General features: G+C 46.4%; 1 protein-coding gene across 1 annotated transcript; it reads left to right on the top strand.

The window, feature by feature from the left end:
* Window positions 1–585: 585 nt before the first annotated feature.
* psmb4 (proteasome 20S subunit beta 4) lies at window positions 586–25,382 on the top strand. Its single transcript, XM_059980211.1, has 8 exons — window positions 586–738; window positions 9,326–9,532; window positions 18,769–18,852; window positions 19,714–19,776; window positions 21,892–21,973; window positions 22,071–22,187; window positions 23,413–23,501; window positions 25,176–25,382. The coding sequence occupies exons 1-8, from the start codon at window positions 632–634 to the stop codon at window positions 25,186–25,188; spliced, it is 762 nt and encodes a 253-aa protein (XP_059836194.1). The 5' UTR covers window positions 586–631; the 3' UTR covers window positions 25,189–25,382.
* The last annotated feature ends 214 nt before the right edge of the window (window positions 25,383–25,596 follow it).

Raw genomic sequence — 25,596 nt, 5'->3', positions numbered from 1 at the left:
AAACGGTCTCTCCACAGCTACTTGAGAATATATATAGCACTTGTTTCAGATTTCCAGTTTAGTTTTACTTCCTGACGCCCAGGGACGAGTGCAGCGCCCTCTTGCGCCGCTGAGAGTTACCGCAGGCACAGACCCCCTCCCTGGGAATTCCCGGAAAAACCGCACGCTCCCCGGGCTATTCCGTGAAGATGTCGGCGGAAGGGGATTGAGTAAAACATGGAAACGCAAGATAAAACAGAAAACCCTCCAACATTTATTGCATATCAAAAGATATTAAAATAATAACGATTAGAAAACAAAAACTATATATTATAGTTCAGCTGAAAAAGTTAGAATGGAACTCACAGACCCGCCCCCCAGTGTGTCGACCCAATGAGCGACTGTGGTGTTTGATTGACAGTGCCTGTACCACAGATAGACAGGGGGGTTATAAGTAAGATTAAAGTAGATAGGCAGAAGGTTACAGAGAGGAAAAGTGATTTTATGGTGCTATATACGTTTATGCATTAGTAGTGGAGTTGGTAGAAGATGTGTGGGTTACGTTATTGTGGTGATCTCGGGGGCATGCAGAGTGGCTCCCCCCTTCCTCCGCTCGGTGCTGTAGCCCGGCTCCTCCCTCACTTGGCAGAAGATGGCGGCGCTGAGCGACCGGTCGGCGGGGATGTGGGCGAATGGGCCGCTACCTGGGCAGTTTTATTCCGTGCCCGGCACAGGCCTGGGTCCCAGCAAGCGTACTCTGTGAGTGTAAAATCGGTGGTGCTGGGAGGAGTGCGGAGATCCCGCCGGCTGATGGTTGCCCGGGCCTCAATTGCTGTCTCATCCGCTCTGCGCTGGGCGGCGCGGCCTAGACTGGAGGGGACTGCGGGCTCCTCACTTCCCTTCCCTCCTGCTCTTTCTCCCCTCCATCCTTTTGCCCTTACTGTTATCCCCCTCTCTTATTATTACCCCCGCTCCCCTCAGCTTAGAAACAATCTCTTTAGATCAGCCTCTCTCACTTAGTCATTTGGCCCACGTCGGTCTTTCCTACCCATAAACTGTTCCAGATATTCTTTAAATGTTGTTAATATACTTACCTCGACTAGCTCCAGAGACCCAGGTTGAATCCTGATCTGTGGTGTTGCCTGTGTGCGGAGTTTGAATGTTCTCCCTCTGACTGATGGGGTTTCCTCCCACATCTCAAAGTCGTACAACTTGGTCGGTTAGTTGGCTGTGTAAGTTGCACCTAGTGTTTGGCCGAGGCATAGAATCCGAGGGGTTAATGAGAACGTGGGGATGAGTGTGTAGGAATAATGTAAATCGGTGACTAATGGCTGGTGCAGACTCAATTGGCTGAAGGGAACATTGTGGTACGATATCCCTTCACCCTGGTCCTAATCCTGGAGCTGCTTTAGTGTACTTCACCCACTGCAGGAACTAGAGCTAATGTGGAGAGAGTGAACAGTGAAAGGCTGAGAGGGCAGTCGTGCCTTTGATGGGGATGAACTTGTTCAGCAGCACTCATCTAGAAAGGAGGAATGAAAATGCACCTCATTGCTGGGGGGGGGGGGTTCCTGGTGGAGAGACTTTGGGGGGGGGGAGGGGTCAGGAGGCAAGTTCTTGATGCAGGATACCCTTCTCCAGTAGCTCAGCTTTTTCAGTCTGTTAGTGGCCGCACCGATATAAGTCAACTCCCATCCTCCCCCCTTTTATCTACCATCACTCAGTCTGGTTACCTTATCGTATGTGCTACTTCCCAGCTGGTACTGGCTGAGAGCGGTCCCTGTATTTCCACACTGGCCACAGTGATGGTCGCTAATTGGTACTGAGAGGCAAACAGATTTTGGTTATAAGAGCACTGCAACGAGAAGGGTTTAGTCTCTTTTCCCCAGGATGCTGTATGAATTAAAACCTTTTGGTTGTGAAATGAGTTTGTTTAAACTTGGGTTGATTTACACAGAATGCTATAGCACAGTACAGGCCCTCTGGCCTACAATGTTTTGCCAGACCTTTAGCCTATTTTAAGATCATTTCTAACTCTTCCCTCCTACATAGCCCTCCATTTTTCTATCATCTGTCTGCCTATCTATAAGAGTTTCATCATTGCCCCATAATGTATCTGCCTGTTCCACACACTTGCGTTTCTCTGCAAGAAAAAAAATCTGACTTCTGACATCTCACCCATACTTTCCTCCAATCACCTTAAAATTAAGCCCTCTTGTATTCACCATTTCTGGCCTCGGGGGTTGGGGGGAGTCTCTGGCTGTCCACTGGATCCATGCCTCTTCATTTTGTACATTTCTACCATGTCATCCTCCTCCTCTCCAAGGAAAAAAGCCCTAACTTGTTCAACCTATCCTCATAAATCATGCTTCCTTATCCAGCAGTGACCTGGTAAATCTCCTTTGCACCCTCTCCAAAGCTTTGGCAACCTGTAGAAGTAAGTGGTGTGGCAGTGAATACAGTTTTACCACCCTCTGGCTAAATAAATTCCTCTCCGTCTCTGTTGTAAAACGATGTCTTTCTATCCTGGGGCTGTGCCCCCAGTCTTGGATTCTCCAACGACTGGAAACATTTTCTTCCCATGTCCACTCTATCGAGACCTTTCAATATTTGGTATCAATGAGAACCCCCTCCATTTTCGTAACCTATTCTGGATCCTCTCCAACACCAGCAAATCCTTTCTTAGATATGATGTCCGATACAGTGCTTCAAGCGGATGCTTTCCAAACCTCATCGTTACATCTGTGTTCTGATTGTCTGGGACATTGACCGAGCCCTGGTGTCCCTGCACTGTCCAGCAGGGGGCAGTGCTAGAGGTGTCTGAACCACTTTAGTCTACATACGAGATCTAGGTGTTCTTGTTCATCAGTCAATGAAAGCAAGCATGCAGGTACAGCAGGCAGTGAAGAAAGCTATTGGCATGCTGGCCTTTATAACAAGAGGAATTGAGTATAGGAGTAAAGAGGTCCTTCTGCAGCTGTACAGGGCCCTGGTGAGACCCCACCTGGAGTATTGTGTGCAGTTTTGGTCTCCAAATTTGAGGAAGGACATTCTTGCTATTGAGGGAGTGCAGCGTAGGTTCACAAGGTTAATTCCCAGAATGGCGGGACTGTCATGTTGAAAGATTGGAGCAACTGGGCTTGTATACACTGGAATTTAGAAGGATGAGGGGGGATCTGATTGAAACATATAAGATTATTAAGGGATTGGACACGCTGGAGGCAGGAAGCATGTTCCCATTGATGGGTGAGTCCAGAACTGGAGGCCACAGTTTAAGAATAAGGGGTAGGCCATTGAGAACAGAGATGCGGAAAAACTTTTTCACCCAGAGAGTGGTGGATATGTGGAATGCTCTGCCCCAGAAGGCAGTGGAGGCCAAGTCTCTGGATGCATTCAAGAGAGAGTTAGATAGAGCTCTTATAGTTAGTGGGGTCAAGGGAGATGGGGAGAGGGCAGGAACGGGGTACTGATCGTGTATGATCAGCCATGATCACAGTGAATGGCGGTGCTGGCTAGAAGGGCCGAAGGGCCTACTCCTGCACTTACTGTTTATTGTCGATTGAGCCGCCGTGATGAGTTTGGTGGGGTATCTGAATCCTGGAGTCCCTGAAGGGTCTTGGTCCAAAAAGTCACTCTTTATTCCTTTCCATAAATGCCTGACCTACTGTATTTTGTGTGTACTTCTCTGAGTTTCCAGCAACTGCCAGGAACTGACATATGCCAGGAATTGTCCTGTTATCCTCGCACTGGGGAGTCTGCGCTGTGATGCCCAACAGATTGGTCTTACCCAACAAGAAGTGAGCAGGGATAACCTGGCAATGTACAGCAGGGAGTCTGTCTGATGTCCCTACACTGTCCAATACCCCAGAGAAAGGGGCCCAGATGGCCTGGCATCGTACGTTGGTTAGCGGTGTGTTTGGGCACTGCTATTCCTCACACAGCCCAGTCCAGTTGAAGGTCTTGAGAACTTCAGCGGTCATCATGGGAGTGTAGCAGTCAGCACCATCGCTTTGCAGTGCCAGTGATCAGAGTTCATTTCCTGCTGCTATCTGTAACGAGCTTGTATGTTCTCCCCATGATTGCAAGGGATTCCTCTTGGTGCTCCGGTTTCCTCCCGAGTTCCAAAGATGTATGGCTAGGGTTAGTTAGTTGTGCGTGTGTTATCTTAACGCCAAAAGTGTGGCAACACTTGCGGACTGCCCACAGCTCGCATTCAGACTGTCGGTCGTTGATGCAAAACGTTGCATTTCACTTGATGTTTCGATGTACGTGTGACAAATAAAGCTAATCTGTATAAAACTAACCTTCATTTCTAGGAGGGAGCAGTGTTGGGAGATGGAATCCTGGTGTTCCTGCACCCTCCAATGGGTGAGGGTGCGATCTCTGCTCTGTTGACCCCACCCTGTCCAGTGGGAATCTGAGCTCTGATGTCCTTTCTGTGAGCAGCAAGAGAGGCTTACAGACTTTAAAACGGGTAGTCAGAACTGCCCAATGCATCGCCGGCACCAGCCTTCCACCACCACCATCAGGAACGTATGTACAGAAAGGTGGCAGAACAGGGCCAGTAACATCATGAAGGATCAAATCCACCCTGTTCACGGACTGTTTGTCCCACTCCCTTAAGGGAGGAGGCTATGTAGCATCCACACCAGGACCAGCTACAGTTATTTTCCTCAAGCAGTAAGGCTGATCAGCACCACCCACTAACCCACCCACCACCACTACTTTATAATTTCCTGTCAGGATGTTCAGATACCCTTGTGCCTATCATCACTTTATGGACATATAATCAATCTATGTCTATAAGCTATCTTATATATTTATATTTATCATGTGTGTTTATTCTTGTTCTTTTTGTGTGCTGCGTTGAATCTGAAGTAACAATCTTGAAACATTGGGGTGTCAGATTTGGGATGTCAGCACTGTCCTGACAGGTTGTGCTGGGTGACTGCTGTCTCAGCACTGGCCAGCAGGTGGTGCTGCTGAGCTGCCTCATCCCTCACACCCTCCACCGACCAGCAAGGGCAGCCAGCGCTTTAGGTGTTGGAGGTCTTAACTTGTGTGTTCCTGCAGTGGCCGGCAGGTGGTGCTGCCTGGGACATCTCAGTCTGGATGGTCTTCCACTGAGCAGCTAGGGGATTTGGAGGGAGCATGAGTGAAGTCAAACTCTGCCTGGATGGTCTGAAGCCCAGGACATGGGGCTAGCAATCCCATCCAGTTTAAAAACCCAGTGCTACAGAAAAGATGTGATCCTTCGGAGAGGAAGGATCTTAGAGATGGGCTATACCTGGAAACAACTTGAAAGACTTGCCCAAGACACAGGACTCTGATGAGATGCTGTTAGAGACCTATGCCCCAGTAAGGGTTATGGGTTAAATGAGTGTGTGAGCATAGCCTGATATCTCACTCTCCTCACGCTCCTCCCTCTCCCACAAGTGAGATTAGCTTTATTTATCACATGTACATCGAAACATTACAGTGAAATGTTTTGCATCAATGACCAACACAGTCTGAGGATGTTCTGGGGGCAGTCTGCAAGTGTCTCCATACTTCAGTGCCGAAGTTGTATGCCCACAACTTACTTACCCTAACCAATACATCTTTGGACTGTGGGAGGAACCTGGAACACTGGGAAGAAAACCTTGGATCATGGGGGGAATGTACAAATTCCTTACAGGCAACCTGTATCCTGCTGACAGAAGACTATTGAAAGTGAGTCCATAGGGTGTGGGATCAGTCAGAGCTGAGGTCAAGAGCTTGATGGTTTCAGGGTAACTGTTACTGAAACTGGTGGTGTAGGACCTAAGGTTTGTGAACCTCCTGCCTGATGGTAGTAGAGACAAGTGGGCATGAATTGGATGGAAGGATATGGACACTGTGAACAGAAGGACTGGTTTAGTTAGGTGTTTAATCACTAGTTAGTTTGTGACATTGTCTGACTCTCCAGGACTTACCCACTTTGCAGCTACATCTTCTGTGAATTTTTTATCTTCAATAATTACATCCTGATGAAGCTTCTCAGCCAACTGTTTAATCCCCTTCATAGATGCTGCCTGACCTGCTGAGTTCCTCGGGCATTTTGGGTGTGTTACTCTTGATTTACAGCCTTTGCAGAAACATTTGTGTTCTATTTAATTTGTTAAATTGTTGGTCTGTGACCTGGAATGAGAGGCCATCTAAGTAATCTTTCTGCCCCCTTTTGAATATTCCTAGTGCCTGGAAATCAAAGGGAGATGAAGACCCAGATTTGGTAATGGTCTCTCAGTTTTTAGGAATGTGAACACTTGAATTTGAAGCAGAAAGATTGTCCTTGAATCCAGTTGTTTCCTGGATGTTGATGAGTGAAGGAATCTAGTAATGTGGAGGCCCCTCCAACGTGGAAGTTGCACCCCAGCTGTCTACGTGATAGGAAAGGCAGGGCAATATGATATGGAGAGCGAGCTGTTGCCCATGCAGCAGGCACTCGCTCTCCACGCAGTTGATGAACCCAAAGGAACGGCAGAGACTGCGGCGTGGCAGGAGTTGCCAGTCAGTGTTGAACTCAGAGATGCCAGCTCCTGATTTTCCCTTGGGGTTTGTTCCTGAAGCCTTCCCCATGAGTGTGTATATTTGCAAGATCAAAGATTTCCTTTTACATGAGCCGCCAACTGCAGCTGACGAGCCCTGTCTGCCCAAAGCGACCAGTTTTAAGCTGACAGTAACCTCCTTTTGCCCCTTCTCCTGTCAGTAGAAGTGGTTCCGCCAGGCCTAGTATCTAAGCCACACATGAAGGCCAGGAGCTGGATTTGGTTGTCAGAGGCTATTTGAAACGCATACTGTTGCACCCATTTTATTGGCAATGAGAACTCATCCCCACTAACCCCCACCCCAACTGACTATAACAACTTCTTTTATTCATTTACGGGATGTGGGCTTTGCCAACCAAGCCAGCATTTATTGCCCATCCCTAGTTGCCCTTGAGAAGGTGGTAATGAGCTGCCTTCCTGAACTGCTGCAGTCCCTGAGGTGTGGGTACACCCACAGTGTTGTCAGGGAGGGGATTCTATGACCTTGCCCCAGTGACAATGAACGAACAGTGATGTGATTCCAAGTCAGGATAGTGAGTGACTTGGAGGGGATTTCCAAGCGGTGGTGTTCCCAGATATCTGCTGTTCTCGTCCTTCTGGATGGTAGTGGTCGTGGGTCTGGAAGGTGCTGACTTAGGAAATATGGTGTGTTGTGCAGTGCATCTTGTAGACAGTACACACTGCTGCAACTGTTCATCGATGGTGGAGGGACTAGATGCTGTGGAAGGGGAACCAATCAAGTGGGCTGCCTTGTGCTGGATGGTGTCGAGTTTCTTGAGTGTTGATGGGGCTGCACTCATCCAGGTGAGTGGCGAGTGTTCCATTACACTCCTGACCTGAGCCTTGTGGATGGTGGACAGGCTTTGGGGAGTCAGCAGGTGAGTTACACACCACAGGATTCATACCCTTTGACCTGCTCCAGTAACCACGGTGTTTATATGGCCAGACCAGTTCAGTTTCCTGTCAATGGTAATCCCCAGGATGTTGATAGTAGGGGATTCAGTGATGGTGATGCCGCTGAATGTTAAGGGATGATGGTTAGAGCCTCTCGTGTTGGAGATGGTCATTGCCTGGCACTTGTGTGGCTGGAATGTTATTTGTCAGCCCAGGCCTGGGTATTGTCCAGGTTCTGCTGCATTTGGGTATGAACTGTTTCTTTACCTGAGAAGTCATGAATGCTGCAGAACATGCTGAAGATGGTTGGTCCTAGGACACTTCCCTGAGGAACTCCTGCAGTGATGTCCTGAGGATGGGATGATTGACCTCCAACCACCTAAGGAACCAAACAATTAGATGGACTCTTTCTCAGTGTCATCCCATTCAGGCCAATCCTTGTCCCTACTGAGCCTAACAAGCCACTCGCCTATATCAAACCTAGCTTTTTGTTAGTCAGGATTATCTATTATTCTAAGTTAGTTGAGTTGTTATTGTCTTTTGTACCGAGGTACAGTGAGGAACTTAGTTTTGCAGGCTGCGTTGAGGTCATGCAAATGCAGAATAAAGTGTTACAGAGAAAGTGCAGTGCGGGCGGGCTGTGACAAAGAAGATTGTGACACCCACCTTGCTGTACCAGGGCACAGTTTAATAGTCTTGTAACAGCAGGGGAGTGGCTGTCCTTGAGCCTCTGGTACATACTTTCAGACTGTTATATCTTCTTCCCAGTAGGAGGGGCGAGATGAGAGAATGTCTGAGTGGGTAGGGTCTGTGATTCTGCCGGCTGCTTTGCTGAGGCAGTGAGAAGTGTAGACAGAGTGTATGGAGGGGCGGGGAGGGGAGGCTGGTTCCCATGGTGTGCTGAGCTGCATCCGCTGTTTCTTGCCGTCTCAGACAGAGTAGTTGTCGTGGTGCATTTGGAAGGACGAGTCAGAATGAATAATAACCAGCTGCAGAATATCTAGTGTTCCAGGAAAGTGAAACCAGTCTCCAGCTTCCTGCTGTTTAACACACAATTCTCAGTGAAAGTAAAACCACAGTGACCACAGAATGACAGGGTGGTTTCAGTCTCATTTGGCATTATGGGTAAATGCAGTCTCCATTATTGCCACTAAGCAACCAGCTTACACAAAATAGTGGAGGAACTCTGCAAGTCAGGCAGCGTCTGTGGAGGGGAATAAACAGATGACATTTCAGGCTGAGATGTGTGTGTGTGTGTTCAAGATTTTCAGCATCTGCAGAATCTGTTGTGTTTATGAACTGCAGAGTAAAACGTGCTGGACAACACTCTGGGTCGCACAAAGGTTTTTGGGTCAGTGGTCTGTATCAGGGCTGGATAATGTGTGAAATTTGATATCATAATTGAAGCCACACTATCTAGCAGTGACATTGACCAATATTTCTTCACCAAATGTGGAAACTGGAAAACATTGACAAGACTATTTGTGGGGTTGAGGTATTAAAGCAGAGGTTGGTTAATGGAGGTACCACATTTGTCTTGATTTCTTCAGAAGGGTTAGATTTATTTGTCACATGTACATCAAAACGTACAGTGAAATGTCAACAACCAACACGGTCCAACCACGTACAACACCAACATAGCATGCCCACAACTTACAAAGCCTAACCTGTACATCTTTTGGAATGTGGGAGGAAACCAGAGCACCTGGAGGAAACCTATGCGATCATTGGGGGGGGGGGGATACAAACTCCATTTTGACAGCAGTGGGCACTGTAAACCATTTGCACTAACAGCTAAGCTACTGTACTGTTTTTAATGGAACATGCAAAGAGGCCTGCGATAGTCTCCCTGATCCTAATGCAACCCTGTTTGTTTTTTGTTCCAGGAGCCCCATGGTGACAGGTACCTCAGTGCTTGGGGTAAAGTTTGACGGTGGGGTGATCATTGCGGCTGACATGCTTGGCTCGTACGGGTCCTTGGCACGCTTCCGGAACATACCTAGGCTGATGAAAGTGAATGACAGCACTGTACTGGGGGCCTCGGGTGACTATGCTGACTACCAGCACCTCAAGCAGGCTATCGAGCAGATGATGTAAGTGAAGAGCGCAGTGTTTCATTGTATCAGCTCCTCCAGTAGCAGAATACCAATAATGCAGCAACAATGGGCTATTTGCAGTGTGTAGCTGTGGAATTCCAGCATCTGCAGAATCTCTTGTGTTGATAATGGGTTACCTTATCATTGTCGAGTTCATTAACTTTGTCTCAAATTCACTGGGTCCATCTCCAACACCTCTCTTCACTTTCTCAATCTCTCTGGTGACATATTCAATAAATCTACAGAATTTAAAGAGTTTATATTTAAAGGTTTTTAAAGGTGAGCTTTATTTGTTGTGTTTATGTTGAAACATAACATTGACATGTCGCCATGCTTCATAATGCCAAAGGCTTTTAGTGAAATTTTTGGAGTGACTTTCTTGCATTTCCTTTGGCCTCCACAGAAAAGCTTTCCTTTCTCTAGTTTGCCATAAGGCAGTGTCTCTGGCAGCTGATGGGCCGGCATTCGAGCTACGTGGCCTGACTGGTGTAACTGGGACTGCATCAGGATGGTGTAGATACTGGGCTTGCCCGGCTTGGAATGTACCTCAGTATCAAGGATTCTGCCTTGCCACTTAATGTTGAGGAGCTTTCTGAGGCAGACTGTGTGGAAATGGTTCAGTTTCTTGACATGCTCTTGGTACACTGTCCATGTTTCACAGGCGTAAAGCAGAGTGGGAAGTACTCCAGCCCTATACACATTCAGCTTAAGCTGTAGACTTGTGCCTGTTCTGTTCCACATGTTGCTATAAAGTCTGCTGAAGGCTACATTTGCTTGGGCAATCCTGGGGTTTACTACATCATCAATGATGATGTTCTGGTGTGATGCCAAGAAACATGAACCTGTTCACTGTGTTGAGACTTTGACTGTTGATTGTGATGTGATTTCCCTGGAACAGGCTGATGCATTACTTCAATTTTGGTGTTGATGGTAAGCCCAAAGTTGGTACCTGCATCAGAAAACTTGTTGACACAGCGCTGAATGTCATCAGCATTAAGGGCACAGTCATAAGCAAAAAGGAAGCCTTTGATGATATTTATCATAACTTTAGTTTTTGGAGCCTCCTGAGGTTGAACAGTTTCCCATCAGTGCAGAATCTGATGCCGATGCCCACATCACCATCTCTGAAGGTATCAGTCAACTTGGCAGAAAACATCAGATTGAATAGTAGGCAATACGAGTGAATCTGCAGATGCTGGAAATAAAAACACAAAATGCTGGCGGAACTCAGCAGGCCAGACAGCATCTATGGGAGGAGGTAGTGACAACATTTCGGGCCGAAACCCTTCATCAGGAATGAAGTAACATGGGATAGTCGAGGGGGGCATAAGAAGTGGGGGGAGGGATAAAGTAGAGAGCTGGGAAGTGATAGGCTGAAGGGAAATGGGCTGGGGGAAGGTGGAGAATTATGGGAAATAAAAGAGAAAGAAAGGTAGGGCTGGGGGGAGATTATAGTGAGGGGGGGGAAAGAGAAAGAGAACCAGACTAAAATTATAGATAGGGATGGGGTAAGGGGGGGCAGGGGTATCAATGGAGGTCTGTGAGTTGAATGTTCATGCCGGCAGGTAGGAGGCTGGAGATAAGGTATTGCTCCATCAACCTGCGTGTGGGCTGATTGAATAGTGTTGTGCCAAGACACAGGGTCAGAGGCAGGGAAGGGCTCGGATGTCTCACTGTAGTCCTGAACTCTAGCTTGCATGCTACCATGGAATTCCAGCACCATGGTGAGCACCGTCTCCACTAACAGTGTCGAAGGCCTCAGACAGATCGACATTAAGGGAGAATAGGTCAGCATTTTGCTCCTGACTTTTCTCTTACAGCTGCCTTGCAGCAAGCACTATGTCAATAGTCCCGGAATCCACACTGGCTGTCTGGTAGGAGTCCCTGGTCAAGGTGTGATGTGAGATGGTTGAGAAGAAGCATGATGAAGATCGTGCCTGCGATCGACAGCCAGGACATTCCGCAACAGTTGTCGCAAAACCAGCAGCACTGGTTTTCCTTTTTGGTTGTACAGGTGGGTGATGGATGAGTCTTTAAACTCCCATGGAATCGACTCACTGCCACACGAGTTGGAAGAACTGATGGAGCTTTTCTGTTAGCACTGTCCCACCTTCCTTGTAGGACACAGCCGGTATCATGTCTGATCCAAGCGCTTTAGTCTCTAAAGAGCTCATGTATCGCTTTCTGGGTCTTGCTAAGGTCAGTGGAACATCCAGTGCTTCATTGACAGGTACTTCTTGGAGGCAATCAATGGCTTCGTCATTTATAGATGAAGGAAAATTCAAAACAGTGTTAAAGTACTCAGCTCCACCTGTAAAGAATTTTCTTTGACCATGATCAGCATCCTTTCCATCTGCACTAAGGAGAGGAGATAATGCTGATGATGTGGGTCCATAGACTTTTAGTGCAGTATAGAAGTTCTTTAAATCATACCTATCTGCATGTGCCTGGATCAGCTTTATTGCTCAGCCAGGAATCCTGCATCTGATGCAGCTTGTGTGTACAGTTCTCCTTATGTTATTGAAGGAATTCTTCTCTGAGATGGAGTTGGGGTCACTAAGGAGAGCTTTGTGGAGACTGTTTCTCATCCAGCAGTTTTTGATGTCAACTCAGGTTTTCATCAAACCAGTCCTTGTGCTTTCTGATAGCAGGCCCCAAAATCTCTGTAGCAGCATAACAGCTCAGCTCACGAAGGGTTGACCAAGCAGTTTTTACATTTTGATTGTCTGGGGGGTGGAGTCAAAATGGTCTTCCAGAGTGTCAACAGAAGACTGCTTCATGCTGCTGCTTTACAGCTTGCAGATGTTCAGTGACTTTGGGGCTTTCTTTCCTTGTCAGCATCTCCTGGTCTGGATGTGGATGTTCTGTTTAGAAATGATGAGATGATGCTCTGTCCAGCATTCAGCACTGCACATAGATTTTGTCACCCTGACATCCTGCATCTGCCTCTCTTCCTGATGACGATTATGTTAATTAGATGCCAGTGATGATGAAGCTTTGAAGTTCTGTTACGGTGGGAAGGCGAAAGATGGCGTCGGTGATCAACAATTTGTGTTCGGTACGTCTGGAGTAGTCGATACTGTTGCAGTGGTCAGCGGTGACTCCATCCCAGAAGGTGTTGTCAGAACCTACTTGGGAACAGTGGCAATAACTGAGTGCAGTTCTTCACAGAATTTGTCATCTTGTTGGTCATGGTTGGGATGTAAGCACTGATGGTGACATGTTTCCTACCATGTGGCATGGGGGGGGGGGGGGGTGGATTCATGGTCATGAGCTGGTCATTCACACCCTTTAGAGGTCCAGCAAGCTTACCAAAGATCTTTGACTTCACTGCAAATCCAACCCTTGTTTCATGTTGGTCTTGATTTTCACTTCAAAGAATGTGCATCCGGCACGCCTTTCACAAAGTTTGCCCTCTCCTGCAAGCCAGATCTCAAAGAGGGTTGCAATATCAATATCATATCGGATTAACTCTCTCCCATTAGAGATTTTCCCTCTGAGGTCTGTCACCATTGACTCTGTCCAACAGCGTGCGCACATTCCACACACCGAGGGTAAAAGAAATAATCCTTAATGTTCTCTTAGTATTTTGACCTCTGTGATAGGGTCCCTGCCAGCCGTGGTAAACTGGCCTGGGAATAAATGGATCAGGCAATGTTCAGGACACATTTACTAGCCCCTTCCTCATACCATGAAGGTGAGCAGTGCATTCCTGAGAAGAGCTGTTCAGTCACTTGAGCCGCTGCTGAAAGCTGCTTGATGTCAGTGGGTAACCACCTGTTGGCCTGAGCCACCAGTGTGCAGGTTTGAGGCTGTGGTCGGCAGTGTACCCACACCTGCCGCTTTGTCTCCAGCCTGTCGCCACAGGACAGGTTAGTTTGGGTTGGGAAGAATGGATGACCAGAGTGACTTGTGCAAAGTGAGAAAGAGTTGCACAGCATCAACCTCACTTATTTGTCTGTATCCGATGACAAGACAGCTGAAGACTGAGTCAGACGTACTGGCTGCGCATGGCGTCCATAGTGCTCCACAGCATCTTGCTGTGTTCTTCTAGTTGAGCCAAACTAATAGTTTCCTCCACGATGTCTGCTGGGTCTGATCTATGCTAGCTTGGGTGGGCAAGCCCAAACTCATTGAGGGTTTAAGACCAGTCAGTTTCCCTCACCTGGTTTATTCTGCTCGTCAAAGTGGTTTACCATGGTGTTGTCATTGCTAGCAAGCGGCTACTTGGAACCACTGGTGAGAGTTGAGTGCCAGGTGGGGACCAAAGGTGGACGAGCTACTCCCAGGGAAGCACGGCGTGCTACCTAGTCAGAGGCGCTACTCCTCTCTGCCACCCCATACACTTGCTGCCAGGATCACTGTCATCGTGACTCCTCGTCCCCTCGTCCCTTGCCACCAGTTCCCCATCCAGGCACATATCTCTTCAACTGTGCAAAGTGCTACACCTCACCACCATTCAGGGTCCTGAACAGTCTTCCTAGTGCGTCAGGTGTGAATTTATTGGGGCCATTTATTCAGTTCAGTTCAGTTTCAGTTTATTGTCATTTAGAAACCACAAATGCAATGCAGTTAAAAAATGAAACAACGTTCCTCCAGAATTATATCACAAAAGCACACGACAAAACAGACTACACCAGAAAATCCACATAATGTTTGGCAATCCCCAAATCCAGCATCCGGAGAGGCTGCTGCGTATTAATATCGCGCTACCATCTTAGCGCATTCCCCAGAAAGGAACTCCAAACCCACTAGACAAAACAAGAATACCCAGACAGACCCAAGTCAGGCCAACTCTTAACACACAACAAACCAAAAACTAAAGCTACAAGACCTACATAAACCACATAGTTACATATAGTTATAGTTAACATGTAGTTACAACAGTGCAGAAAATACCATAACTGATTAAAAAAAACAGACCAAGGGCACAGTAAATATAGACCAAAGATGTTAAAAGACTATAAGTCCAAAAGAAACCAGCACACAGTTTCCACAAGTCCTCAGGGTCCCGATAGACTCGTCATCCCACGCAGGCGGCAGAAGGGAATACCCCCACTATGGAGTTCCAAGGCACCGCCGGAGTCAGCCTCGCAGACGCAGCACACAGTGAAAGTGCCCTGACTGCAGCGGACTCCGAGTCTGTCTCCGACCATCCCCATCCGAGTCTCCGACCATCCCCTCCAGCACAGCCTCTCTGAGCATCATCCTCTGCAGAGCGCACTACAACACCCCAGCCACCAGCAATGCGGCCCCGAGGACTGGGGTCCTGTTCTTCTCAGCAGAGACCCGGACCTCACAACAGCAGCAGCAACGAAGAAGGCCTTCCTGGAGATTTCCAGACGTTCCTCTGTGCTCCCATGTCCGTTTTTCACCAGATTAAGACTGTGCACGACACCCTGCTTAACAAATAATAGATATCAACTCCGGAGAGGCTGCTGCAGACTGTGTCGCACCGCCATCTTGCTTTGGTATTCGGTATTACATATAATGCTCCCGGTGCGGACTCCTCTATATTGATGAGACCTAACGCAGATTGGGAATCACTTCATCAAGCACCTTCATTCTGTCCCCCACACAGCCAGGATCTCCTGATGACCATCCATCTTAATTCAGTTTCCTAGTTCGTGGATCATTGACGCCATTTTAAGGCTAAATACGGATTCCTTATATTCCATCTTGGTAGTCTTCAACCACTGGCATCAACATTGATCTGGTAATCACTCCACTCTGTCTGCTACCCCTATTCTCTCCTCCCCTCACCTCACCCCAACCCTTTGTTTTGCTTACCCTTCTGGCTTCTACCCCTTCTCTTTCCTCTCCCCTACACTCCCGACCTACCCATCACCCACACCTTCTTCCCTCCTTCCCTTTATTCCACTGTTCATTATCATCTCCTGTCAGATTTCATCTGTGGCACTTTGTCACTTCCTCCTGTCAGGTCCCAGCGTCTTGTATTATCCCCGTTCTCCCCACCTTCCCCTTCTCTCCCTCTCGGATTCACCTATCACCAACTTCTGCTTCTCCTGTTCTCTACCACCTTATTCTGGCTCATTCCAGTCCTGATGCAGGGTCTCGGCCCAAAATGTTATTTTCCTCTATAGATGCTGCCTGACTGCTGAGGTCCTCTAGCATTTTGTGTGTTGTCCTATTGCTTTTGGTGGGAATGTTTAAAAGTTTTGGACTTTCTCTCCAATCACGATAGTTAGCAACCAGGACTTTATCTGACCGCTCTCAGCTTCTTACTGGGAAAGTCACCCTAGTTTTGAGAGAATTGGTTGTCGTTGCTGTACATTGATAAGATTTCAAAAGTAGACTCTGTAGACTGTTTGCTATTTTATGGTTTTGAAATGGACAAGTGTGTCCAGCTCTGCAATGAGTAGCTAATATATTGGTAGCATCAGTCGGTCTTGAGAGTCCGTGGATATGCGCCTGGAGTTTCCAGGGCGCAGGCCTGGGCAGGGTTGTGTGGGAGACCGGCAGTTGCCCAAGCTGCTGGCCTTCCCCTCTCCACGCCACTGATGTTGTCCAAGGGAAGGGCACTAGGACCCATGCAGCTTGGCACCGGTGACGTCGCAGAGCAATGTGTTGTTAAGTGCCTTGCTCAAGGACACAAACATGTTGCCTCAGCTGAGGCTCGAACCAGTGACCTTCAGGTTACTAGTCTGATGCCTTGCCCACTAGGCCACGCGCCAACACTGATATAACTAATACAACTAATATAACCCCACAATAAAAAGTGGAGGTAGCTTGAAAAAAATATCAAGAGAGTCAGTATTTGCTGGAAAGCTTGGGGAACATGCACAAAGTACTGGAGGAACTCAGCAGGTCAGGCTGCATTGATGGAGGGGAAGAAACAGTTGATATTTTGGGCTGAGACCCTTCATCAGGACTGAAAGCCAAAACAAGATGAGAACTACGAGCTGGTAGGTGATGAAGGGAACGGTGTGTGGGTAGGGGAAGGGGTGAAGTGAGAAGCTGCTGGGAGCTGATCGGTGATGGAGGTAAAGGGCTGAAGAGAGTGGAATCTCAATGGGAGCGGAGAATGGACCATGGAAGAAAAGGACTGGAGGGAGGTGATGAGCAGTTAATGATCTGGCCAACACCTTTCATCAGGACCGGAAAGGAAGGGGGTAGAAGCTAGAATAAGAAGGTGGAAAGAGAAGAGAAGGAGTACAAGATGACAAGATAGATGAGGGAAAAGATTATGGACTGGTTAGCCTTGCATTATAGAACAGTAGAGAACAGGGACTAAGTAGCCATTTTATTAGGTACACCTATATATCTGCTCAAATGTAAGTATCTAATCAACTAATCATGTGGCAGCAACTCAGTGAAGAAAAGCATGCGGACGTGGTCAGGAGGTTCAGTCGTTGTTCAGACCAAACATCAGATTGGGGAAGTGACTTTGGCCATGGAATGATCGTTGGTGCCAGACGGGGTGGTTTGAGTATCTCAAACGACTGATCTCCTGGGATTTTCACACACAACAGTCTCTGAAGCTTACAGAAAATGGGGTGAAAAACAAAAACCATCCAGTGACCGGTGGTTCTGTGGACAAAAACGCCTTGTTAATAAGAGGGGTTTAGAAGAGAATGGCCAGACTGCTTCAAGCTGCCAGGGAGGCAACAGTAACTCAAGTAGTGACATGTTACAATAGTGTTGCGTTGAAGAGCGTCTCTAAACGTACAACATGAAGAACCTAGAAGTGGAAGGGTTACAGAAGCAGAAGATGTTGGTGTACCCAATAGGCGGGCCTAATAAAGTGGCCACTGAGTGTATATTTACTCGTCTTACTACCAGATTAGTTAAAATCCACTACTAAATATAGGTATTAATATAGATACTAAAAATAGTGCCACGGTTAGCATGACCATTAGCACAATGCTGTTACAGCTCGAGACGTTCCAGAGTCCGGAGTTCAATCCCGGGGTCTCTGTACATTCTTCCTGTGAACGTATGTGTTTTCCCCGGGTGCTCTTGTTGTCTCCTTCAGTTCAAAGATGCATTAATTATTAGGTTCACAAACTAGAGAAAATATGCAGATGCTGGGAAACCAGAGCAACACACACAAAATGCTGGAGGAACTCAAAAGGCCAGGCAGCATCCATGGGGGAAAAAAAGTAGTCGATGTTTCGGGCCGAGACCCTTCAGTGGGACTGGGGGAGAAAAGATGAGTAGATCTAAAATCTGCTCCTTTTAAATTTACTAAATTTTTTAGTGCCTGGCCTGAGTTCCTCTAGCATTTTGTGTGTATTGCTCAGTTAGTAGCTTAATTGGTCATTGTAAATTGTCCCATGATTGGGCTAGGGTTAAATTGGTGGGTTGCTGGACAGTGAGGCTCGTTAGGCTGCAAGGGCCTGTTCTATGCTGTATCTCTGAATAAATAAAATAAAAAAGTAAATAAAAGAGCCAATAATTTAGATGTTGTGTTTTACTTTGTGGGAGTTTGCTGTGCACAAGCTGTCTGTCTCATCTCCCATATTACAACAGTGACCTTGCTATATAAGTGCAGACAAAACAGTCTGCAGATGTTGGAAATTGGAAAGCGCTGGAAACTGTCAACAGGTCAAGTAGCGTCTACAGAGAGAGGGAACAGTTTACAGTTCAGAGCAGGATGCATGAAGGGTCTTTAACTTGAACATTAACTGGTCCATAGACGCTGCCTGATCTGCTGTGTGTTTCCAGCATTCTCTGCTTCTGTTACCACAAAGATGCAAGTACACACAGTCCCTGGGTTAGAAAAGGGTTTAGTTCATGAAGTCTACCTCCCAATCAATTTTAGTTCTCCCAAAGTCAGAAATGTCTATTTTCTATATAACACTGCATTCTTTTGCGATTCTTTTATTTCACAGAATTTCTTGTACATTTGTCATTTTAACCAGTTATTATTAACATTATTACTGACTTTAAAAATTCTTCACAAATTTATGGGAGAGTTTACATAAAGCTGGATTTCCCCTTAAGTTATATGTTCCATAATCCAGGAAATCCCTGCACCTTGTTCCAAACTGTATGGACATCATTTCCATGATGATGGAGAGGAAGAATGACAGTTCCTGTACTGTAGATGGTACAGTACTGGAGACTGTACTTTCTGCAGGGATTGGTTAAGGTAGCATTTAAGATGGGGAATATCTGAGGGATATTAAGAGGTTCACATGAAGTGTAAATGTAAGTAGGGCACAGATGGGCCGAATGGCAAGTTTTAATGCTCTCCATTTGTTCCAAAGGATCGATGAAGAATTACTTGGCGATGGTCATGGTTATAGTCCAAAAGCAATCCATTCCTGGTTGACCAGAGTCATGTATAACAGGTGAGCTTTATTTGTCACATGTAGTGACGTACGTGGTTTGCATCTATGACCAATGCAGGCCCAGGATACGCCGGGGACAGCCTGCAAGTGTGACCATGCTTCCGGCACCAACACAGCATGCCCACACCTCACTGACCATAATCTGTGCATCTTTGTAACATGGGAGAAAACCCACGCAGTCAGAGTGAAAACAAGCAAGCTCCTTACAGTCAAAGGTGGGAATTGAACTGCAGTCAGTAATCGCTGCACTGTAATAGTGTTGCACTACCCACTGTGTTATCATACTAAGCACTGAGATCCCATTCCAGCATATTAGTCCATGGCCTCCTACTGGCACGATGAGGCTACTCTCAGGTTGGAGGTGCAGCACCTTGTATTCCATCTGGGTAACCTCCAACCTGATGGCATAAACATCGATTTCCCTTAACTTGCAGTAATTTTCCCCCTCCCTCTTCCTCCTCCTTCCATTCCCCACTCTGGCTACCCTCTTACCTCTTCTCATCACCAGCCGATCACCTCCTCTGGTGCCCTTTTTCCCTTTCTCCATGGTCCACTCTCCTTTCCTATCAGATTTTTTTCTCCAGCCCTTTACCTTTCCATCTTTAAACTCCCTGCTTCCTTCTTCCTCCCCCACCCACCTGGCTTCACTTATCTCTTTCTAGTTTTTATTCCTTGTCCTTCCTCATTCTGGCTTCTTCCCTCTTCCTTTCCAGTCCTGATGAAAGGTGTCTGCTCCAAACGTCAACTGTTTACTCATTTCCAGATATGTTGCCTCCAGCATCTTGTGTGTGTTGCTCTGAATTTCCATGTTATGAGCATTCCCATGCTCCATGGCTCAAGCCTTTCTCTTTTTTCCCCCAGGAGGAGCAAGTTGAATCCTCTGTGGAACACAGTGGTCATCGGTGGAATAAACAACAATGAGAGGTAGGCTGCTGAACTGGGAACAAGGAGGGGTGGGAGCCAGATGTTGATTTGTGTCTGGTCCCTTGGATGAAAGGGAGAAGTCTTACTATTGGCTATAGAGCAGAGAGCTGTGAATGAGATGTGCATACCACTTCATCAACCACATCAGAACTGCAGGTAGCCCAGGACTTGCACAACCTTTCTTCCCTGGTGGACTGAGAGAGCCAGATGATTTTCAGGACAGCTTCTCTTGGTCAGGAGGTTCCAGGTAGCTGGAGTGCACTAGGCAATCACAAGCATGAGCAGACTGCTGGAGCACGGTGACTGATCAGGTGTTCCAAGAGTGGAGGGCAAAGTCCTCACCAGGACCAACTCGTGTGTTTAAATCCAGTCTGGAACCTGTAAACCATGAGAGGCCATCCTGAAAATCAGCTGGTCCATCAGGGAAGGAAAGGAAATCCTGTTCTGCGGAGTAAGCTCTGTGCTACTTGTGGTTCTGATGTGCTTGATGAAATATTTTGCATGTCTCATTCACAGCTCTGTCTACTCCTCAACCAAAATGTCGTGAGGCGGTCAGCATGAGGCTACTTTAATAATTAAGTGTAAGAGGTTTGTAACATTCTCCCTGTGACCGTATGGGTTTCCTCCCATGTTTCAAAGATGTATGGGTTTGTAGATTAATTGGTCGCATAGCTGTAATTGGGCAGTGCTGGCTGTATTGGGACCTTTTCCCTCTGTCTAAGGAAGCAATACTATACTAGTTTAAACCCCAATTCAATAAACCGCGCAACAGTCCCTTTGAAGGTTCTCAGCCCAAGATGTCGACTGTTTATTCCCCTCTATAGATTCTGCCTGACTTTCCTTCAGCGTTTTGTGCACGTGTTTTAAATCAGCCGCACTGCAGACAATGCAGTGTCTCCCTCTCCTTGGGGTTAGTAAGTTAGGGTAAGTAGGTTTGGGCTGGAACCGTGGTGACTGTTGCCCCCAGCACAGCTTCAGACTGTTGGTCGATGATGCAAACAGCATGTTTTGATGTTTCGATGTACACACAGACAAAGCTTAATCTGTAAGTGCTGGGAAACCAGACTGGTATTGGTAGGTGTTTGATGGTCAGGAAGATGGCGATGGGCCAAAAGGTCTGTTCCTGTGCTGGCAGACTGCACGGACTCAACCAGCGCCTCAAACAGTAAAGCAGCCTCTGATCTTCAAGCAAGTTCATGGTGGGTCTTGACAGAATACTTCAAAGGTTGCTGTGTTTCCCTTTAGAAAGTCGTGTAGGCTCCACTGTTCTGATATCTGGAAAGACATAGATTTGACTCACTAGTGTTGGGCTTCAGAAACCAGTGACACCGGATGGTGATTGATAAAGCACCACTGGTCACCAGATTACAACTGGTTGTTGAAAGGGACTGGGGAGTCCATTTGCAGGATTCCTTTAAGGTTAAGTTGGTAGTAAGGAAAGTTTTCATTATAAAAGAACTAGAATACAAAAGCAAGGATGTACAGCTGAGGTTTTATAAGGCATTGGTCAGACTTCACTTGGAGTATTGTGAGCAGCGTTGGGTCCCTTATTTAAGAAAAAATGTGCTGGCATTGGAGAGGGTCCAGAGGAGGTTCACAAGAATGATTCCTGGAATGAAAGGGTTAATGTAAGCAGAGTGTTTGGCTCTGGGCATGAACTTGCTGGAGTTTAGAAGAAAGGTGGGAGGATTTTCATTAAAACATACTGAATATTGAAAGGTTTAGATATAGTAAATGTGGAGAAGATGTTAGTAGGAGAACCTCAACCCAGAAGGTCCAGCCTCAGAAAAGAAGGATGTCTATTTAATACAGAGATGAGAAGAATTTCTTCAGTCACAGGGTGATGAATTTGTGGAATTCATTGTCAAAGACAGCTATGGCAGCCAAATCATTGGGTGTATTTAAAGTGAAAGTTGATAGGTTCTTGATTAGTAATGGTGTCGAAGGTTATGGGAAGAAGGCAGGAGAATGGGGTTGAGGGAGATAATAAATCAGCCAGGATCAAATGGTGGAGTAGACTTGATGGGCCGAATGGCCTTGTTTTGATTTAATGTCTTATATGGTGTTGTGAAATGGGTAAATAACAGAGATTAAAACCCTGCCCAACATTTGCAGCTTTCTGGGTTACGTAGACAAGCTCGGTGTTGCCTATGAGGCTTCGACAGTGGCAACTGGTTTCGGCGCCTACCTCGCACAGGTGAGTCACCACAACCTTCACAGTTGAGTGCCATTTCTCCGCAGTTTTGTTTCTTCCCTCATGCCCTTGTACTGATGGTTTTGGTTTTCGCCCACAGCCCCTGATGAGGGAAGCCACTGAAAGCCAAGCAGTCATTTCCAAAGATGAAGCTCGCCAGCTAATCGAGCGCTGCTTGAAGGTCCTTTATTACCGGGATGCACGGTCTTATAACCGGGTAAGCAAAGCTGGCCTGAGCCTGGATTAACACAAGTTCTGAGGCAGGTGGACAAAGACACAGGAGACTGCAGATGCTGGAATTGAAGCAACATACAAGATGCTGGAGGAACTTTGCAAGCCAGGAAGCAGTAATGGAGAGAAATGGCCTGTTTGTTTTGGGTTGAGGCCTCAAATGCTATTTATTTTTCTCCGTAGATGCTACCTGACCTGCTTAGTTCCTCCTGTACTTTATGCTGCTGCAGACAAAGGAACAAGTAGCCTTAACACTATAAATCACCAATAATTTGTCCAGGTCCAGCCATGGGGACGCTTTCGCCAAGAAAACACCTTTGTACTTCCTCAAGAGGGTAAGGAAATCTACATGCCTCCACTGACCTGAATCAATTTTTAAAGATGCATCATAGAAAACATCAATATCCAGGTCCATCACAGCTTGTTTTGGCAGCCTGTCTTCTTGAGGCTGCAAGGAATTTCAGAAGATTTTGAAGGCAGGTTCAGTGATGATATTTCAAAGTCATTTGCATTACAGATGAAGCGTCTCTGCCTGTAACGCCCGTAGCTGTTGGTTGACCTGCTGAGTTCCTGCAGCATTTTGTGTTTGTTGCTCTGGATGGATGGGGGAAGTTTGGAAGGATAAGGGCCAAACACAGGAAAATGGGACAAGCTTTGGTGGGCTCCTTGGTCAGCATGAACAAGTTGGGCCAAAGGGCCAGTATCTGTGCTGTCTGACTAATAATAACATAACAGGATTAATGAAAGTGAATGGCTGATATACAACACGGATTTGGTGGGCTCCGGGTCCTGTTTGTGCTGTATCTTGGTAACCATCACACTGCTCGCCAGTAAGTGCAGTGATGGGAAAAAGTAATTGCAGTGAGTGGGATTGGAGACATTTACGTGTGTGTGTGTGTGTGTGTGTCCTTTAAAACTTTTTAACATGTGTATCCTTGTCATTGATACCCCTATCATGGCAAAGAAGATTCTGACCGTCATATTTTTATACATTTCTGTCGAGTCTTCCCTCAACCTCTAACACTCCTGAGAAAAATACAAATTTGTCCAAACTCTCCCTGTAACTAAAACTCTCTAATTCATGCAATGATCTGAGGAAACGTCGTTTATATCTTCCTGATTATTTTTAATTATGTTTTTAAAAGGAGACTAAGTCTTTGCTCATTGTAGTGCTGTTGTAATTCTTAACACATTTGCTGTTTGCCTCACAGTACCAGTTAGCGACAGTCACTGCAGCCTGCGTGGAAATCGAAGGACCGCTCTCGGCTGACACCAACTGGGAAATAGCACATATGATAAGGTACTTATGAGTGATGGTAGATAAGAGGGGGGTAGAGGTTGCTTTGGCTGTTGAGAGACTGAGAAAGCAGAGCTACTGGACATGGGTATGCTGCGGCAAGAACTTGTCTCCTGATCTCCCACTCAAAGTCTCCTGCAGGAACACCCCAGCAATGTGGCACATTTTCATTCCTCTTTTCTAGAAGAGTGCAGTGAATGAACTTAACCTTATCCAGGAGGCGACGGTGTTCTCAGTGAGCTCCTACTCACCCATTTTCATTGTTCACTCTCCATGTTTCTGCAGCGGGTAATGTGCACTAAAGTAACTCCTGGAAAAGGACCAGTGTGTTCAGAACCTGAAGTCACAGCACCATTTAGCCCATTGAGTGTATATTACCTCAGTCACCCATTTACACTAATCCTACATAAGAATAAGAAAGCTGGGGCCAGAGACTGGCAACTTTTTGCATGCAGCTCTGAAGGGAACCATCAGATATTCCCATCTAGGATTACTACAGCAGAACTCTACGGTCACAGCCGCAAGTAGTTCAGTATGCAACAGTTTTTTCAAAAGATATACCATGCTAATCTTTCCCACATCCCCATCAACTACAACATCCAACCCCCAAACTTTACTCCTCACCCACATACTCGTGCAACTTACAGCAGGCTTGCGTGTACCAACCCACCAACCAGCATGTGCTTGGAATGTTGGAATATGGATTCCAATGCTTAAATCCAAGGTACTTTTCGAAGTCAGGAACGAGGCACAAAACCTTTGTCTTCACGGTTGTTTTATTAAGAGTTGATAGAACAAAGGAAGTCGGAGCAGGAGCTCATAGCAGAAGGCTCACAGACATGGTGCTGTTTTGTGCTAGGCTATTTTATATTCAGAGATAAGGGAAAATTAAATTCCAATCTACAGATAACAACCAATTAGAAAATACTTATTCAATACTGCAGTAGAAATGAACCAATGAGGACTCATACACTTAATGCAGAACAAAGAAGCTTCCAGAGCATTCCAGAATTATACTCTGCATAGCCACTAGAAACTTAAAAGTATTATATTTATATAAGAACTACTCTACTTGAGATATAAGCAGATAAATAAACTACAAAGAACTTTAAAGAAAATGATGAAGATCGAGAGCAACCGGAGGAAAGGCACTGGTCACAGGGAGCCATGCAAACTCCACATACGGACAACACCAGAGGTCAGGGTGCTGCTCCAGAGCCTCGGTGATGGTGTTTTCCTCACGTGATCCTGAACCATCCTGAGCGGGAAGCACATCGGCCATTCTCAGATTCAGATTCATTTGTTTCAAGTCAAGTCACCTTTTATTGTCATTTTGATCATAACTGCTGGTACAGTACACGGTAAAAACGAGTCCTTAGCATGTGCTGGGATCCACACATTCTGACAGCAGCATAGAATGTTCACAATGTTCGGCACAGCTGAAACAAAACAACAACAGCTTTCCTCCCTTCCATACCCTCACTCAGACACACACAATCCTCCAAGCTCAGGGCAGGCTGGACTCTCTCTCTCTCTCCCTCTCTCTATCCCCTCCCCTTCTAATATAATGTAACAAAAACTAATAGAGATGGTTAGAAGTAACATTTGTGATTGCCAGCTCTCTGCTCTGTGCGTCTTCACATTGCTGTCCAATGACTTAAACTCTTTCTATTTCAGTGGGTTTGAATAGAAGAGCTCAGCGTCCACAGCAGGACTGGTGAATCAACAGCAGCAGAACCTTTCCACAGAGGACTCGAAAAGCCATTGCTTGTTTGCTGTTGTATCTCTTGGATTTGTTCCATTGTGTTTATTTCAGTGTATATGTTTTATAATGGGCCGGGGTGGGCAGAGATAAGTAACAAAAAAATAAAATATTGTACCTGAGGACTGGCATTTCCCTTGCATACTTCGTTCTCTTGGGACGTTTTTCTGAGGGACAACTGAATCGAAAAACCAGTTCCACAAAGGTACTGTGCTCTTGTAGCTCTATGGACTGGAGCTCAGTATACTTGCCTTATTACTGACGTGTGATGAAATTTGGTGTTTTGCGGTAGCAGTATAATGCAAGAATGAAAACTTATTGAGAAAATAGCTGGGA

The sequence above is a fragment of the Hypanus sabinus genome, chromosome 9 (genome assembly GCF_030144855.1).
Source record: "Hypanus sabinus isolate sHypSab1 chromosome 9, sHypSab1.hap1, whole genome shotgun sequence".
Classification (NCBI taxonomy): Eukaryota; Metazoa; Chordata; class Chondrichthyes; order Myliobatiformes; family Dasyatidae; genus Hypanus; species Hypanus sabinus.
The sequence above is the reverse complement of the archived record's forward strand: the minus strand, read 5'-3'. Positions and strand labels throughout refer to the sequence as shown.

Excerpts from the sequence above, each read along its gene's own strand:
- psmb4 (XM_059980211.1), top strand. The coding sequence starts at position 632 with ATGGCGGCGCTGAGCGACCGGTCGGCGGGGATGTGGGCGAATGGGCCG. Across the intron at positions 9,533-18,768 it reads CAGGCTATCGAGCAGATGAT|GATCGATGAAGAATTACTTG; the intron begins GTAAGTGAAGAG and ends TTTGTTCCAAAG. Across the intron at positions 21,974-22,070 it reads TCGGCGCCTACCTCGCACAG|CCCCTGATGAGGGAAGCCAC; the intron begins GTGAGTCACCAC and ends TTTCGCCCACAG.